The sequence below is a fragment of the Gossypium arboreum genome, chromosome 11, assembly GCF_025698485.1.
Source record: "Gossypium arboreum isolate Shixiya-1 chromosome 11, ASM2569848v2, whole genome shotgun sequence".
NCBI lineage: Eukaryota > Viridiplantae > Streptophyta > Magnoliopsida > Malvales > Malvaceae > Gossypium > Gossypium arboreum.
In genome coordinates, this window is record NC_069080.1 from 1,652,997 (window position 1) to 1,669,984 (window position 16,988).

Sequence of the window (16,988 nt, forward strand, 5' to 3'; positions counted from 1 at the left end):
ACAAACGAAAAACATAAAAAATTATGTTAAAAGATATGAAGAAGGTAGGAAAACAAAGGGAAAGAAAAGAGAATAAAAATAAAATAAAAAAGAAGTTAAAAATTTTAAATTACTCAAAAAAAATATTAGGACTAATTGTATAATTTAATATAAAATTTTTATTTAAAATAATTATTAAATGTGTCCTGTCAGTTTACCGTTACATCGTTAATCCGTGACTAAAATATTACAAAGATATTAACGTAAGTAACTAGAACGTAATATTTTAAACATAAATAACTAAAAATAATATGTGATAAATAAAATAACTATTTTAATAGTTTACTCAAATTTTAAATACGTTTCGATTCCAACCTCTAAGGCTTCTTTAATTGTTTAGTACTCTTTGACAGATTCTCTTTGTTCCTACTTCAATCATTTTCTCGAATTCTCTTCTTACAGCTACAAGTTTTCTCCATATATATAATAAACACAAAACTGACCATTAGTTTGGTCGGTGGTTTATTATTATTATTATAAAAATCAAATTACAAATTGGAAAAGGGAATACATTAATAATGTTGAACTCTAATTTTTTAGATGTCAAGAAGTGGTTTTAAAGAATGCCCCTTACATTTTTAACTTTTTTGGTAGGTTAAAACTTTATTTACTATCCTTTTAAAATTTATTTATATTATTTAATTTTAAATATTTTATTCGTTAAATAATAATTTAGATCAAATTACTCAAATATATTCCGAGTCTGATTCAATTTTGATTGGATAGATTGAAACAAATTTAATTACTCATATGTTTTGAAAAAAAAACTCAAATTTATATCTAAAATCTATATATATCCAGGAGAGAATGCAAGGCAAGTAACCATTTTGGACCTCAAAATAGTAAATTTATTTTAATTTCCTTGAATAATTATATACTAATATAATGGTAAATTTATCTTTTAACTCTTTCCTAAAATTAGTTATTCATTTTGGTCTTTTAAAGGATTTTTTTCTCTCTCTTTGCTCTTGTATATATCTAATATTATATTTAATAATTTAATAGAGTTTATATTATGAGTTAATCGAACATGGATCAATTATAAAGTTATTATAAGCATATTTATATCTTCCAATAATTTTATTTTATTTTTTACTTAAATAGCTTAAACTACCCTCGTCTTAAAATAGTTGAATGGTTAAGTTGGGAGATTTAAAGTCCGAAGAGTTCAATGTTTATGTTGGTTTTAGTTACATATATAGGTCTATTAGTAAATTTATCAGAAAAGTATACCTTGATTTTCAAATTAGTCCTTCTAGCTTTTTTTAGTCAAATGTCGTATTTAAACTATCAATTTTTGTCTCGTTTTGGCTAAAAAGTGTACAAGACCCAAAAAGATTATGTCATATGTCTTTTTTTATTGGTTAGCATTGTTTTTTTAGGCAATCTATTTCAAATTTGATAGTTTATGCACACATCTACAAAAATATAAGGACAAACATGAAAATTGAGGGGTAGATAAAAGGCCAATTTACTTATAAAACCAATTTTTATATATATATTTTTTATTCGATCGTCACGTAGTCTAGTTTGTCATAAGTGAACACAAATTTCATTAGACTTTTACTTTAAATCTAATTAAAATATGTTTCAACTTTCCTTTTCTCCTCTCAAACCTTAGTTACGTTTTTCAATAAACAGGAACATAATCGATACTAAAAAACCCATCTCACTGGAATAAAGAGTGGCCCGAAGCAAATTATTCTTTATATTAGAATCGGAATTTAATATTACTAAGCAAATCATCAAAGACTTTATAATATTTTTTTATTTGCTTCTTCTCCTTTATTGTTTAATACATTGAGATTGAAGATTATGGTATTTTATTTACCGACAAATGAATGCATTTATTTATTTTTCAAATAATAATAAGATTATTGTTGTTATCAAAAGGGTTTCCAAAAATTGTCATACGTTTTTTAAATATATATATTTTAATAATTTATTATACCCTTATATGATACTCATTAATCACCAAATTATATTTGTGATGTTTAAAAATTTCATTGGTAGCGTATCAAATATTTTTCTTTATTAAAATGTATTTTTTGTACGATTTAAGAATAAATTTAATCAAGTGATAAAAATAAATGTAATATAATTGATGAAAGATGATAAATAATTAAATTGAGTGCAATTGGATCATCCTAATCATTTATTATAATTCTTGCGTGAAGGGCTGAAAATTAAGGGTGCTGTGTAAAGTAATTAACCATAATCACTTTCAAACGTGTTTTCTTTAATTGGGTAAATTGTATCCATCATTAAACTATTAATAAATTTATGTTTTGGTCACTTAATTTCAAAAAATTACAACATTGTCATTGAACTATTCAAAACCAAGCTCTTAAAATTGCTGTTATATTACCTTTTTTGTTAGCATCAATTGTAAGTTCTATTTTCTTCTACACTTTAGTTCTTTTTTATGAAACAACTTTAAATATCACAAATTTACAAACTAAAATCCAACCTATTTTCTTCTTTAATCTCTGATACTGATCGTTAGATCAATTTAGATTTAAGGTATGTTCTTCTACTTGTTGATGGGTACTGATTCATCATATCGATTGTGAAATAGTCACTTGGAGCTCACTAGCCGATGTTTTTAAAAAATAATTTAACAACCCCATGACTTTAACATAAACTTACTATAGTTTAGAGGCCTTATCTGAAATTTACCCTTTTTTAACTATATAGCCATGTAATTGCAATTTATGTAATGAAACATGAAACAATAAATTAAGATTTAAATACACATAAAAATTTAAAATTTTGTGATACACTTTTGCAATTACAAAAAAAAAAAAGTATAATTATTACCGCGATAGTAGTTTTTATAATTACTTTGAGATGTAAAAGAAAAAAGACAACAATGGTGTGCATGCATGTACACGCAATAATAAACTTTGACGTATTGGAACAACGGCTGAGATCAGCCCATCAGGAATGATTAAGTAAAGTGGGGCCACCGAAAGCGACTTCCTCTCTCTTTTGCAGTATTGCTTTGTATGGGATGCGATGCCACGTATCGAATGCCGTTTATTTGTCGTATTGTTATGTATTACACATAAAGCCAAGTGCACTGTATCAAATAATAAAATTGTTAATAACAACCCTAAAATAATAAAATAATAAAAAAAATAAAGTGAAAGCTGAGCTGACCCATGTGAAGATTGTCGGTGAAGTAACCTTTACCCCCACAAAAACAAAACGACACAATCATTAAAAATAAAACATTACGAGGTTTATTTCTTAATTAAACATCACTTAAAATTTTATTTAATTAAAAACAGGATTCAGGTGAAATGGCAAATATATTTTTCACCTTAATATGTAATCGAGAGCTCGATTCTCGTTTTGAGTATAGAATAGTTTTAAAATTTTTAACCAACATTTATCTCTTAATTTACTTATAGTATATTGAGGGTTAGTTGTTGGACTCGCTCCTGTAGATGTCTTATAATTTATATTCAGAGTTTAAAATTATACATCTTAACAATGTTATTTTTAAGATTTGAACATGTATCTTCTTTTAAGAATGTAACATATCTAATTATTGCACCTAACACTTGTTGGATAAAATATTATTCGAGAAAAAGATACTGTAATGAAATCACTATTTCGAGAACATTTAATTGCAGAGTTCTAATAATTTTTTTGATATATCATGAAATAATTAGAGAAAATCTGATTTGTCATTCTCCTATTTAAATAATTATAAAGTTTTAATAGTTTTTTATCTTGGTTTTAGCCTTTTTACTTATATTTAAAAAATTTAAAAGAAAAAATTAAAATAATTAAGAAAAATCTGATTTAACCCAATATATATATTAAAGCTCTACAACTAATGACCTCTTTGGTTAAAAAATATAATTATATTATTAATCCCCTTAAAAATTAATTTTAAAGCCTCCAAAATTTTTAATTTATATCGAGCTCCCTTCCATTAAATGCTACTATATTTTAAATCAAATCATTCGATTTTTTAATGGAACAATCATGGATTGTTAATGAATAATCAATCATATCTTTCACTTTTAGTGACAAATGATAAGACTAATCACTGTCGTTAAAAACTTGATCAACACTCAAAATATCAAAACCTCGTCTTATATAATCAAACATAATTTCAATTCTCCAATCCCGGCGCAGAATTTGCTAAGCTAAGCCCTCACCATTGCTCTACTCCACTGCTCTTATCAACTTTCATTAAAGAACTCTTATTTTGTTTATCTTCTTCATCACATTTGGCCACCATTTTACTGCTTTGTGTTCATGGAGTTTCATAGATTCTTATTTTATGCTTCAATTATTCTTTCAATTTCAGGTACTGTATAGCTCACTCTCTGTTCTAAATTTCTGGGTTGAAGTATAATGGCATTAAATTGCTGATTTTCGTTTTTTTTGTTGTTGCTTGTTGTAGTTTATTTGTTTCCGATAATGGCGAATTCAATGGGGATCAACTATGGACAAATAGCAGACAATCTTCCGTCACCGGAAGATGTGGTTCCGATTGTTAAATCCATCGGAGCGACCAAAGTTAAGCTCTACGACGCAGATCCCAAAGTACTCAAAGCTTTCGCCAACACTGGCGTCGAATTCATCGTCGGCTTAGGCAACGAATACTTAGACAAGATACGAGATCCGGCCAAAGCCCAAGCTTGGGTGAAACAAAACGTTCAATCCCACTTACCGGCGACCAAAATCACCTGCATCTTCGTCGGAAACGAAGTCCTCACTTTCAACGACACTTCTCTTTCCAACAGCCTCTTGCCGGCGATGCAAAGCGTTCACACAGCGTTGGTCAATCTCGGCCTCGACAAACAAGTGACCGTCACGACGGCACATTCCTTATCCATACTCGAAACCTCATACCCACCATCGTCCGGAGCATTCCGTGAAGATCTGGTTGATTGTTTAAGCGAAACGTTGAGCTTTCATCAAAAAACTGGTTCACCATTTTTGATCAATGCGTACCCTTTCTTCGCTTATAAAGGAAATCCCAAACAAGTCCAATTGGATTTTGTTCTTTTTCAACCGAACCAAGGGGTTATCGATCCGGCGACGAATTTGCATTACGATAACATGTTGTACGCTCAAATCGATGCCGTTTACAATGCTTTGGCTTCGCTCGGGTACAAGAAACTACCGGTTCATATATCGGAAACCGGGTGGCCTTCAAAGGGAGATGAAGATGAGGTCGGAGCTACGCCGGATAATGCGAAGAAATACAATGGAAATTTGATCAAATTGATGTCGAAAAAAACGGGGACTCCGATGAGACCGAATTCGGATCTTAATATTTATGTTTTTGCTTTGTTTAATGAGAATATGAAACCGGGTCCGACTTCGGAGAGGAATTACGGGTTGTTTAAGCCCGATGGGACGCCGGCTTATTCTCTTGGTATAAGTAGCACCAGCAATGTCGCCGGAAGTAATACGACCACAGGTGGAACTAATGGGAAACCGTTGTCGCCGATTCCGACGCCGCCATCTACTCCGACGAGTTCTTCCACTGGTTATTTGTCTATTTCTCCCGCAACGGTAAGTTTTGGTAAAGTTTCAAAATGTTGGCTGATTTCTGTATTGGTCCTGTAAATTTTAAAAATTTAAAATTTAGTCCTTTTACTTTTATTTTCAAAATTTAAAATATCCGTTATACAAAAACAGGTAAACAAACCTTTTATTTATGATTTTTCAATTCTCAAATTATAAAAAGAAAATTCTAAAAATATATAAAATATCTAAATTTCTTAAACTTAAAGCAAAATGACTAAATTTAATAAGTCCAATAAATATAAGGACTAACGGCAGAATTAGACCAATAAAAATTTTCACATATTAACTATTGAATACCTTTATTTATTTAGATTGCACATTCATTGTTACTATTTATGACAAAACTTCAAATCGGGGCTGCCATTTAAACGTTTTTCTTGAATTTTTTTTATATTTTTATTTTAAATATTTTTGGTTGATAGCAGGAAAGATACGAGTTCGTGGGGACTGTGCTGCTTGCTTCTTTGATATTAACTAAAATGTTGTTATGGTGACGGATTCCAAGTCTTCTTTTTTATCAAATTTAAGAAACAAAAAAAAGGTGGCAAATGGAGAAGGAGATATTAAAGAGAATATGAGGAAGCTTCGTTCTTCGAGAAAGGTAATTTCTTTCTTTCTTTTTTCTTTACATCTACGCTAACACCGTCTCTATGTCGTCCCGACAATTTTGTTAAAAAATTTGAACCATACGTATTGTTAAAAATTAATATAGTGATATATTACGTCTTCTGTGTACTTTATGTTGACGTATATGAATCGGCTTTTTATAGTAGAAATTAAAGGTGAATTTAGGGGGTTGACAAAGAACTCGACCCCCTTTCATTTTGTAAAATTTCTGTCAAACCTTTGAATTTTGAAATTTTTTATTTTAACAGTATAATTAGTGCTTTAAAAACTGAAAAATTTATGTTTGACCCCACAAAAATTTCAAAGTTGTTTTAATTTGATAAATTAATATAAAGTATAATCTAAATATTAATTTTGTAAAAATAAAGTATAATAATTGTAATATTTATGTATAAATAATTATAATATCTAATATAAATTAAACATTTAACTTATTTTGATTTTCCTAAAATTTAGAGATTAAGATTATCACAAATTTAAAATACCTTTTGTAAGGTTTGTACATGTATATTTTATACAAATACCTTGGCCCTCTTATCAATAATTCTAGCTTTACCCAAGTAAAAATGAACGAAATTTTTAACAAAAAGATTAGTTGCTCTATAATCTAATTTATAGGGATTAATTTATCAATTTTTTTAGTAGATATGACAAAATATAATCTAATTTCTATTACGAAAGCCTTCATGATATTTTTATCATAACAAGTTAATTTTTTTTTATTTAATTGAATTGATGTCCAATTAATTTACTCACAGAATGGATATTTTATGGTATTTGACTAATGGTGTCTTTGGATAGGCGGTGGTTATGGTGCGAGGGAATCTTTTACCTCATAACTATAGTAATTAATTTCGCCGTCACTACTGTTTTTAACTTTATCGGAGATGAACATACCGCTCATCCGAAAACACCTAAAGTATTTTTTGAACATAATTTGGGGCTGCTTTTGAACTTTTTAGTTGCCATTCATGTTTCTATCTTTACCTCTTTATCTTTTGGTGATTTGTTGGCAGGATGTTAGGTTTGTTGATTGAGAGAGAGAGAGGAATCGCATCTTTATAGTGTACAACTTTTAGATAATGATTCTTAATTTTTATTACATTTAATTTTTATAAATTTTTTCCTCTTATGTCCCCTTCTAGTTGTAGTGACCAAAATGTACCATGTTTGAAATTTTTATATATCTATTTAGCATTTATCTAACACCAACACCAACCAACTAATATTTTCTGATTAAATTTATATTAATAGGATATTTAAATTAAGTATGAAAGTTGGTAAAGGAATGATTTTTATATAGAAAAGGTGCTTATAAGAATCAAATTCCAAGAAAAGAGAAAGGTTACTCCTTTTCATGTAAAGGAATCAAGGGAAGACAGGATCCAATCAAATATAATTTACCGTTCAATCCCTTTTTTTTTTTTTTCTTTTTAAATAGAAATTTATAATTATTTAGTGGAAATATTTTTATGTTTTTTGTAAAATTGATTTTTTTTCGAATTTTTTTCAATAATGTTATCTCAATATATGATAATGGCTTGATTGGTAGCAAGAGGACTCTCCTTTTTAAGTTGTTTCTAGGTTGCGTTTGTTGGTCTCGGGCCCCAATTCGGTGTACTGAACCTTTGGTTTGGGCCTTGTGTACTCGTAATGGTAAACAATTTTTGGTTTAGTTTCGACTACATTATCCATGTTGGAGAATTTTTATGGTGTGGGGTGGTCAGCGGAGTAAGGAACGATAGAGATGGGAGAGCAGGGAATGGGTCATGATAAAGGATTGCTGATTCTTATATTGTAAATAAATTTGGGGATTTTAACTTTAGTTAAAAAATTAAAAAAAAATTGTCACGTTAACAATCTAATAATGGATTAATGAATTTTTTAATAGTAGTGACCAATTTAAACAATTATCTTAATTAGAATGACTAAATTGATAAAAAATAGAATGACTGAAATATAAACAACACTATTTTAAAATGACTTACGATGTAATTTACCCAACAATTTCTTGTAATGCTATTGTATCTTTTGTATTTCTCTTTATATACATAGAATGAGAACTGTTGGTCTTTTATTGATTTAGGTTATGTTTGATAAACCTAAACATTAAATACTAAAAAAAAAGTGTTGAATCTAAGTTGTAAATTTTGTTTTGTATATTAATTATAATTAAAACCTGACATGATTAGATTATTTGATAAATGATAATATAATAAAATGAAAAATATTCTTTATTAAGTAATAAGTAGGTCGTATCTACTTTTCATCTTTCATACAGCTTTTGTAGAAAAAACTCGACCCAACAACTTTCATTGTGGATTATTAAACTTGTTTAAATTTATCTTAATTAAGTTTTTAAAATTTATAAATTCTAATTAATAAAATGATTTAAAAGATTATCTTATATGAAAAGAAATTCCAACTAACCATGATGTCATTTTATCAAATTAAGAAATGTATAAACTCTTTGGGATTAGTTAATGCAAAATTTTGCATAATTGGGTCCTAATTGTTAGTGTTAAGAGAAAATGACAATTTAGTTTATAATTATTCCATTATGATTTCTCAAACAAAAAAAGAAATTTCCATTATTATATTTTGGTCAGCATGGCTTTGGTTGGACTCCATGCTAGTAAAATGGATAAATTGCTTATTTCGTTTTTTTATTTCTACAAAATTAATTAATTAATTTTATTTTATTTTAACATAAAAAGAAAAAAAAACAGTTTTGTCTTCCTAAAAAATTAATTTAATTTTAACTCTCGAAACTAAATAGTTTTATCATTGTTTTTATCCACAAAATTTGAACTCGAAACTTTAGTTAAGGGTATCAAACTCTTCACTATTTGATCTAACGTATATTGCTATTTAAATTTATGTTTATGTCACAATTTTCTCCCTCAATTATATATGTTTTTTCATTTTAGTACTTTATTTTTGCCTCGTTTGACATTCATATGCCAGATCAGGTTGGTTTCGAACAAGGTTTATGCATGGCATCAACATCGTGTACAGTTTACTCAAGCCCAATTATAAAAAATAGACTTTAAATTTTGTTTAAACCCGCTTATATTTGTAAATGAGTAACTTAAGCCCATTTAGACTCGCTCATATTATTTTTATTAAAAAATATTAATTATGTAATAACCAATTTTAACTATCATTATATAATTTTAGTTTATTAAATTTTCAAACATAAGCAACTTAATATATTTTTCAAAATTTACTTTATAGTATAGTATATTAAAATTTTCTTATGATATTAATAACATAATATATATGTGTGAAAAATATTATAAATTTTATAATTAATAATGAATACGAGTGGAATGGTAATGAATTTGTATTTTAATAATATTAAACATATATTCGATTAATTGTTCTTTAATTGTTTTATTTAAATATGACAAAAATATGAAAAATAAAAGTGACATAGTAATATTAATTATAATTTAAAAGAAGGAATATTTTTGTAATTTCATAAATAAATTAGTGATCCGGTTAATAGTAATACTAACTCAATAAAGTGTTTAAATAATAATGTATATTATATAAACTTAAAAATAAGCCGAGTTTGGGTTCTGAAAATCGAAGCTCGGATCCATCCCATATTTTATGCAAGTTTAACTTTTTAATCAAGTCCAATTCTCGAACTTAAGATTGTTATCTAAACTCTCTCAAATTGCAGATCGAACTTTTAAGTTTATGAGAGTAACTCGATTAAAAAACACATTAAACTTGGATTAAATCCTAAGTAAAACTTGATTGGACATGTAAAATTTTCTATCAATATTTTTGCCTTCCATAAAATTGGAGCCTAAAAGTTTAGCTAAATTCATTCAAGTCCTCACTATTTGACAAAACCAAGGTTGGTATTTAAATATAATAACTGTAATAGGAAATGGAATATAAAAATCAGGGGCTCTTCCAAAATCCAAGTCAACATTTGCTTCACAATGCCTTCAAAAGAAAAGAAAAACATTTGCTTCACAATAACTACTCCGTAAAATTCGTTTGAATTTACCGAAACACCCCCTCATCGACCGGTCCAATTGTCCATAGTTTTAGGACACCAGTACGGAGGGACAGGTACAGCAGGTAAAAACAGCGACGGTAATTCGGTAATCGAATATAGTAAAAAAACTCATTATCCAATCACCATTCGACACGCCATTATACAAACCACCATGATGGATGTAGCCTAAAGAACATCATCACACATACATGCATATTTAATCGCATGTCATACATGGAAATGAAAATTCATTTATTTTGAGATTATTATTATTATTATTACATTTCACGTTTTCAACAAACAACCAAAAAATTATTTTTTTAAAAAAATTTTAAGCTCAGCGTTTATGGAAGCCATCATCATTTGATGTGTTTGTTTTATTTTCTCAGATAAATCACTGTGAAACAGTGGTAGAAACAAAAAGAGAAAAAGCAAAAAATTTCAGAAACTGTCAGAATTAGGAAAAAGAATTCCTTTTTCTTGACTATCATACTCTGTTTTATTTTGCTGTTAATTCATTTCAATTTCGTGTTCTTCGCGGTGATCTCGAGGTGGGTTTCTAGTTTTTTTTTTTTTCATCAATGGAGATTATTGTAGCTTTAGCTTAGTTTCTGAAACAGATTCTTATATAATTATACCCAACATTTCAAAACTCTATTTTTGCTTTTAAAATTTCTCTGTTTGGGTTTATAAATTCTGGGTTTTTATTTTTGTTGTTGATCAGTTGCTAAAAAAGGGAGTTTTCTTTTTTGTTTAAATAATAGGGATAATCTAATCTAATCATCAGGCCATGGCTGTTGTTGAGAATGCTTCGAATCAAGACACGGCGGCTGCAACAGTGACGTCAAACGACCAAGATCAGTCAAAGCTTCGGTCAACAACCGATCTGAGCTTACACGACAACGACCAAGGGTTGTACAACAAGATCGGTGGAACCAACGGTGGTGGTGGTAAAGATGAGCTTGGGGATAGTTTCAAAAGAGATATGAGAGAGTTACAAGAACTGTTCTCTAAGCTTAACCCCATGGCTGAAGAGTTTGTACCTCACTCGCTTGTTAACAATGGACTCAATGGTGGGTTTCACACTAACAATATTGCTTTACAAAACAACAATAACAACATCTCAAGGAATGGTAATGCTAATTGCAATGGTGGTGGTAAAAGGGTATGTCACCAAAACCCCCAGTTATTTTCATTGATGCTTAGTGTACATTTTGTGTAAGGAAATTGATATGCTTTGAGTATTATTGCTGTACTGGTCTTATGCTTGGTAGGGTTGGTTCTTATTTTAGGGTTTTTTTGGCTGATAACTTAAAAAATCGAATTATTCGAGTTCCTGTGATGGTCTCACCCTATATCCAATGGGCGGTAACTACATTGTGTATCTGTTTTCTCAATAATGGAGATGATGAAATGGGATTTAATTGAACAAATTTGGTTGAGTGGGGGTTATCCTTTTATGTTATGTACATTTTAAACCGTACGAAAGCTTAAATTCCGAATATTAGCGAAATTCCGTATGATATCATGGATTTTGTTCATTCATTTCGTTTTTCTCAGAAGAAAAATTTAGGTCAAGGGAAACGGAAATCGAACAGCAGGACAAGTATGGCTCAAAGAGAAGAGGTTATCCGTAGGACTGTTTATGTGTCTGATATCGACCACCAGGTATGTTTATATATTCAGCATTTCAGCTTTGTTTGTATGCCGCAATTAAATTCTCCTGTTTTGGATTTGTCATCTCTTATTGGGATGCAGGTCACAGAGGAGCAGCTTGCCGGTTTATTTGTGGGTTGTGGGCAGGTGATGTTATTTTCATTGCTTGTCTTTGCAGTTTTATCAAAAACAACCTATCTGAATGTACTTTTTTCTTCTGAAGGTGGTTGACTGTCGCATATGTGGTGATCCTAACTCTGTACTTCGTTTTGCTTTTATCGAGTTTACTGATGAAGGTGATGTTCAACCATGGTTATTTGTTTCATTCTTTAGCGGATAAACGTGGTATTTACATTCTTTACTATGCAGAAGGTGCACAAGCTGCACTGAACCTGGCAGGAACTATGCTTGGATTCTATCCAGTTAGGGTGCTGCCTTCGAAAACAGCTATCGCACCTGTTAACCCGACATTTTTGCCAAGGGTGAGGCTGATTGTCGTAAATTATACCAGAACTTCTTGCATTTTCTTTATGTATTCGGCCCGTTAAAACATTTGTTATTTGGATTTCAGAACGAGGATGAGCGTCAAATGTGTGCGAGAACTATCTACTGTACAAACATTGACAAGAAGGTGAGAAGCTTTTTTGCATTTTATAATGTTGAATATAAAAACGATCCCGATTGCAAATAACCCTTTAAACTTTTTATTATATGATTTTACATACTGCAGGTTACTCAAGCTGATGTTAAACTCTTTTTCGAGACAGTCTGTGGGGAGGTTTGTTTAACTCTGGTGTTCTGTTTTTACTATTTATTACGACAAAAACCTATCGAGATGCATTTAAAGGGAGTACTTGTCTGATGCAGGTTTACCGCCTGAGGTTGCTTGGGGACTATCAGCATTCAACTCGCATTGCTTTCGTCGAGTTTGTAATGGTAGTTGTTTTTTTCCTCTTCATTCATGCAATTTGACTGAACAACTTTTCCCTTGTTTATCGAGGCTTTAATGAGGTATACAAGTACATGACCTTTAGATCTGAAAATTTTGGCTAGCCGGTCGGTATTCCCCTTTGGAAGAGTGCATTCTAGTGCGAGCTCTGGTTTTTGTTTTCGTGGATTAAATTCAAAAGCAAAAAACTCGATTTAACTGTTGAATTCTAGTATAGTAGGCGGTACTGCATAGGGTAAAAGTACCATGGAGGACCTTGTACTAGGAGATGGATTTTATTTTGCTCCCCTACTCAAAAAATTGGCAAATTAGTCCCTATACGTTAGATCAAAGTGCTAAGTGGCCTTTCTGTGAAAATTTTTATCCATTTCTACTGTTAAAACCTGGTTCATGTACATTAATTTAAGGTACATGTGGCTTGCTATGTGACACTGTCTGGTTATTCTGTTAATTACGCCAGTTTCTAGCAGTACAAATGAATGTATTTTTTGACAAAAAAAAAAACTAATTTGCTTTTTGATTTAACATAAAAGGACTAGTTTGTCCATATTTTGGGTATAGGAGGCAAAATGTAATTTGACTTATATGTATAGGGGCATGCATGGTACTTTTACTGCATAGATAACACTCCTCGGAGCTTTGGATTTTGTTCCTCTGTTTGGCTTATTGAACCTTTGTTGGCTTATTGGAAAAGTTATTGGTGTTTCAACACGGGTTTAAACTTTGGAAGTGATATTTAATGCCTATTAGTCACCCCGAGATTGGGTTACCTCAGTGTTGATGAACGAAAGATTGAGTTCTCTCGTATTCACCTGCAGGCTGAAAGTGCGATTGCTGCTCTCAACTGTAGTGGTGTGGTTCTGGGATCATTGCCTATAAGGTTAGATTCCCGATTCTCCCATCAGTTGTTGTAATGATATATTCTCTCGGTTTTCTTTTTTTTTTTTCACCGTAATTTCTATCCAAATATCAATAAAAAGTATATATATATGTTGCGTTTTAAGTGAAAACCTCAGGTGTTGTGTATGAACAGGGTCAGCCCATCAAAGACCCCAGTTCGGCCACGAGCTCCTCGCCTTCCCTCGTACTAAATCATTCACTCCAAACCGATTTTAGTTCCAAGTTTATATATATATATATATTTAAATACATACACAGCCATGTAAAGATGTTTCCCCATGTTGCTCTTGCTGATCTACATATATATCGTCCACTGCTGCTATGTTTCGGCATCTTCGTTTACCATAGGAGTCTTGTCTTTTGTTTATCCACGCATGCAACTTTGCGGTACATAGAGAATTCTGATGGAACTTCGAGACTTTTCGAACAATGTTATGCATTATTGCCCTCTAATCTTGGACAGAATTTGACACTATCTGGTAATTAAAGACTATGTGAATGATGAAGTGGTACTTTTAGTACACATTTTTTGAGTTATTTCTACTAATGGATGATGCTTTTCCTTTTGGATGTTTTTCTTTTACCAGCATTGGTTCAAAGTTGGCTTTGTGTTGTGCTGCATTTTCATGACATGACATTGCACTACTAGGTAATGTCCAAATAATGACTAGTTCTGAACCGGATATTGATCAACTCGGTGAGTTGAATGATTACCACAGATATTTGAAGCATACTGAAGCATACTAAGAACAGGCATTTTCTTTAAAAAAAAAATTACACTTATAGTCATCTAATTATTCGTAAAGTATTTTTTGATTACTTAATTATGCAAAGTTATAAAATAATTACTCATCTATTTGATTTTTTTTTCACTAATCATTAAATGGCTAATGAAAATATGAGATGTCAGTTTTTAAATTTGGTATTATAGCTATTTTGATAACTAACATTTATACATTATGTCAATTTACTCTTTTATTTTAAAAAAATTAGAGAATTAATTGAACGAGTAGTGAAGTTCTTTGCGTTCATCGGAGATGGTAAACAACGATGGAGATCAAAATGAAAAAAGTAAGTAGCTTAGTTGAACTAATATTAAATGGGTCAAGCATGAACATTATGAAATCAGTATCGAAGATTGAATCATTTTAACATATTGTGAAATCAATATCGAAGATTGAATCATTTTAGCATTTAGTGTTCAACTTAATGGTGGAGAATCAAAGTATCATTGGAAAAAAGAAGAAGAGAAAAAGTGAATTATGTTCTTGGATGTTTTGGTGTTTTCAATTTTGGTATTTCTTAATTAAATGTAGTTGATAAAGTTGTTTTTTTTTAGCTTTGTAGGTGTAAGGCAATTAAAATTGTAAAAAAATATTAAATTAAACAATGCATGAAAGTTGGGTGTTAATTTTTTTATAAGTAAAACTAAATTGACACAATGTATAAATGTTTGAAGATTAAAATTACAATTCTATCAGTCTTGGCTAACGGTTAGTGGCAAAAAAGAACAAATTGAATAGTCAAAAGAAAATACAAAGAGGTAGGTTGGGCTATGACCCCTTAACTTAAAAATTTGTAATTCTAGCCTCATATAAATAATTAAAATATAAATTAACATATGATAAAATTATACATTGCCCTTAAAATAAAATAAAAATATTTTATTTTAAGTCCTTAAAAATTAATAAAATTATAATTTAATACATAATAAAGTCTTTATTATCGCAATCTCAAAAATTTATAATTCAATTTTTATCACTTAAAAAAAATTCTGGGCATTTTGTTTCAATGCCAGAAAACATAGAAAAACCTAATCCCTGTTTCAATCTCTTCTCTATTTGCTGCTCAGAAGCCAAAGGGGTTCTAATCTGTATGCAAGCCATTAAAGCTCTAGTTTCTTCTTTCTCATGTTATCTTGTATACTTTATCTCTATTACAGTTGTTAATGACAAATATATGACAGTGCCCCATTTGTTTTTTCACATGGCACTCGTAAAAACACCTATCCTTTTGCAGTTATATATTGGAGCTCGTACCTGTTCCATAATCTGCAACAAAATGATGATGATGATGGTCACCATCACCATCACCATCACCATCCCTTTCTCTTCCTCTCTATTATTAATATATCCCTTCACTTTCATCCTATCGCTTGCATTTTCACCATGGTAAACAAAACACCGACCTCGTGGTTGTCAATGGCGAAAAGGGCTTTCGGGTCTAATGCTATACATAACGAGAAAAAGAGTTGCAGAACAAGAGAGAAAAGATGATGGCTATTTAAATGGCCTCAACAACGTAAAACCAAAACCAAATCACAATCCATTGCAGCTGTTAACATCGTTAGCCATTGTTGGTGAAAAAAACCAAGCTGCCATTGTCATTCAAACAGCTTTTAGAGGCTACATAGTAAGTGAAAGATTCTCTCTCTCTATATCATTAACTGTTTATTTAGTGTTTTTGATGAAATTTTTTTGTGAAAGGCAAGGAAAGCATTGGGAGCATTGTAAGGGGTAGTGAAGCTTCAAGCTTTAGTGAGAGGGTACAATGTGAGAAGGTGAGCAAAGGTGGCACTAAAATGCATGCAATCTTTGGTTCGAGTACAAATCGAGTGCTGCTCCATCAACAACGACCAAGGCTTTCATACGAAGGATGTAGAAGGGCCATGTTTATTGAATCCAATTCATCGTTGGAATCTCCATGTCTGCAAGATGTTCGTAGCAGAGAGTCCATCGTAAGTGCTAACTTTTTTTCATTTGGTTTTACTGAGTTCCATAAATAGTTTAGCACTCTAATTCTAGTTAATAATTTTGGTAACGAACGTCTTTAGGTACTCTTTTAAGATTAATTATTATATACTATATGTAGTACAGCAGAAATATATTTATCATTTGCGGATTTTAGCACTGACCAAAACTTGTTTCGATTCAGAAAAATTGAAAAAAAATTCGAAGTTCGAGTTAATCGAATTAAGTTAAATTTTACTATTCTAATAAATCAAATAATTCGAATAACAGGTTGATCTAAATACTCTTTTGGTTCCTACCAATTTTAAAAATAAGCAAGTTGAACTCTATCAATAAAAATTATAAAAAATTAAAAATAATTTTAAAATTCTAACATATTTATAAAAATTTAAAATTTATATATATTTTTAAAATTATAAATATTCTAAAATTCTAAAAATACATAAAGAAATTTAAAATTTTAAAATTTTCTAAAATAAAATTTTGAATA

At 30.1% G+C, this 16,988-nt stretch overlaps 2 protein-coding genes across 6 annotated transcripts; both read left to right on the plus strand.

The window, feature by feature from the left end:
- Positions 1 to 4,017: 4,017 nt before the first annotated feature.
- On the plus strand, positions 4,018 to 7,431 carry LOC108454049 (glucan endo-1,3-beta-glucosidase 11-like). 2 transcript variants are annotated; one of them, XM_017752354.2, is made up of 4 exons: positions 4,018 to 4,366; positions 4,463 to 5,583; positions 6,021 to 6,199; positions 7,242 to 7,431. In XM_017752354.2, exons 1-3 carry the CDS (start codon positions 4,315 to 4,317, stop codon positions 6,090 to 6,092), a joined length of 1,245 nt encoding a protein of 414 aa, XP_017607843.1. In that variant the 5' UTR covers positions 4,018 to 4,314; the 3' UTR covers positions 6,093 to 6,199; positions 7,242 to 7,431. The 2 variants fall into 2 exon arrangements, with proteins under 2 accessions (XP_017607843.1, XP_017607844.1); XM_017752355.2 differs by having other exon boundaries at positions 4,019 to 4,366; positions 6,024 to 6,199.
- Positions 7,432 to 10,489: 3,058 nt separating this feature from the next.
- On the plus strand, positions 10,490 to 14,271 carry LOC108456566 (polyadenylate-binding protein-interacting protein 11-like). 4 transcript variants are annotated; one of them, XM_017755113.2, is made up of 11 exons: positions 10,490 to 10,794; positions 11,031 to 11,408; positions 11,804 to 11,911; positions 12,002 to 12,046; positions 12,123 to 12,195; positions 12,269 to 12,381; positions 12,471 to 12,530; positions 12,630 to 12,677; positions 12,767 to 12,835; positions 13,667 to 13,728; positions 13,882 to 14,271. In XM_017755113.2, exons 2-11 carry the CDS (start codon positions 11,034 to 11,036, stop codon positions 13,937 to 13,939), a joined length of 1,011 nt encoding a protein of 336 aa, XP_017610602.1. In that variant the 5' UTR covers positions 10,490 to 10,794; positions 11,031 to 11,033; the 3' UTR covers positions 13,940 to 14,271. The 4 variants fall into 4 exon arrangements, with proteins under 4 accessions (XP_017610602.1, XP_052877689.1, XP_017610603.1 ...); XM_053021729.1 differs by having other exon boundaries at positions 10,497 to 10,794; positions 11,008 to 11,408; positions 11,807 to 11,911; XM_017755114.2 differs by having other exon boundaries at positions 10,498 to 10,794; positions 11,008 to 11,408; positions 13,865 to 14,271.
- The last annotated feature ends 2,717 nt before the right edge of the window (positions 14,272 to 16,988 follow it).

What these genes read in the sequence shown, in the direction of transcription:
- LOC108454049 (XM_017752354.2), top strand. Translation starts at nt 4,315, where the DNA reads ATGGAGTTTCATAGATTCTTATTTTATGCTTCAATTATTCTTTCAATT. An exon ending in AATTATTCTTTCAATTTCAG is followed by an intron (nt 4,367 to 4,462) that starts GTACTGTATAGC and finishes TGCTTGTTGTAG; the next exon opens with TTTATTTGTTTCCGATAATG. An exon ending in TGTCTATTTCTCCCGCAACG is followed by an intron (nt 5,584 to 6,020) that starts GTAAGTTTTGGT and finishes TTTGGTTGATAG; the next exon opens with CAGGAAAGATACGAGTTCGT.
- LOC108456566 (XM_017755113.2), top strand. Translation starts at nt 11,034, where the DNA reads ATGGCTGTTGTTGAGAATGCTTCGAATCAAGACACGGCGGCTGCAACA. An exon ending in TGTCTGATATCGACCACCAG is followed by an intron (nt 11,912 to 12,001) that starts GTATGTTTATAT and finishes ATTGGGATGCAG; the next exon opens with GTCACAGAGGAGCAGCTTGC. An exon ending in CTGGGATCATTGCCTATAAG is followed by an intron (nt 13,729 to 13,881) that starts GTTAGATTCCCG and finishes GTGTATGAACAG; the next exon opens with GGTCAGCCCATCAAAGACCC.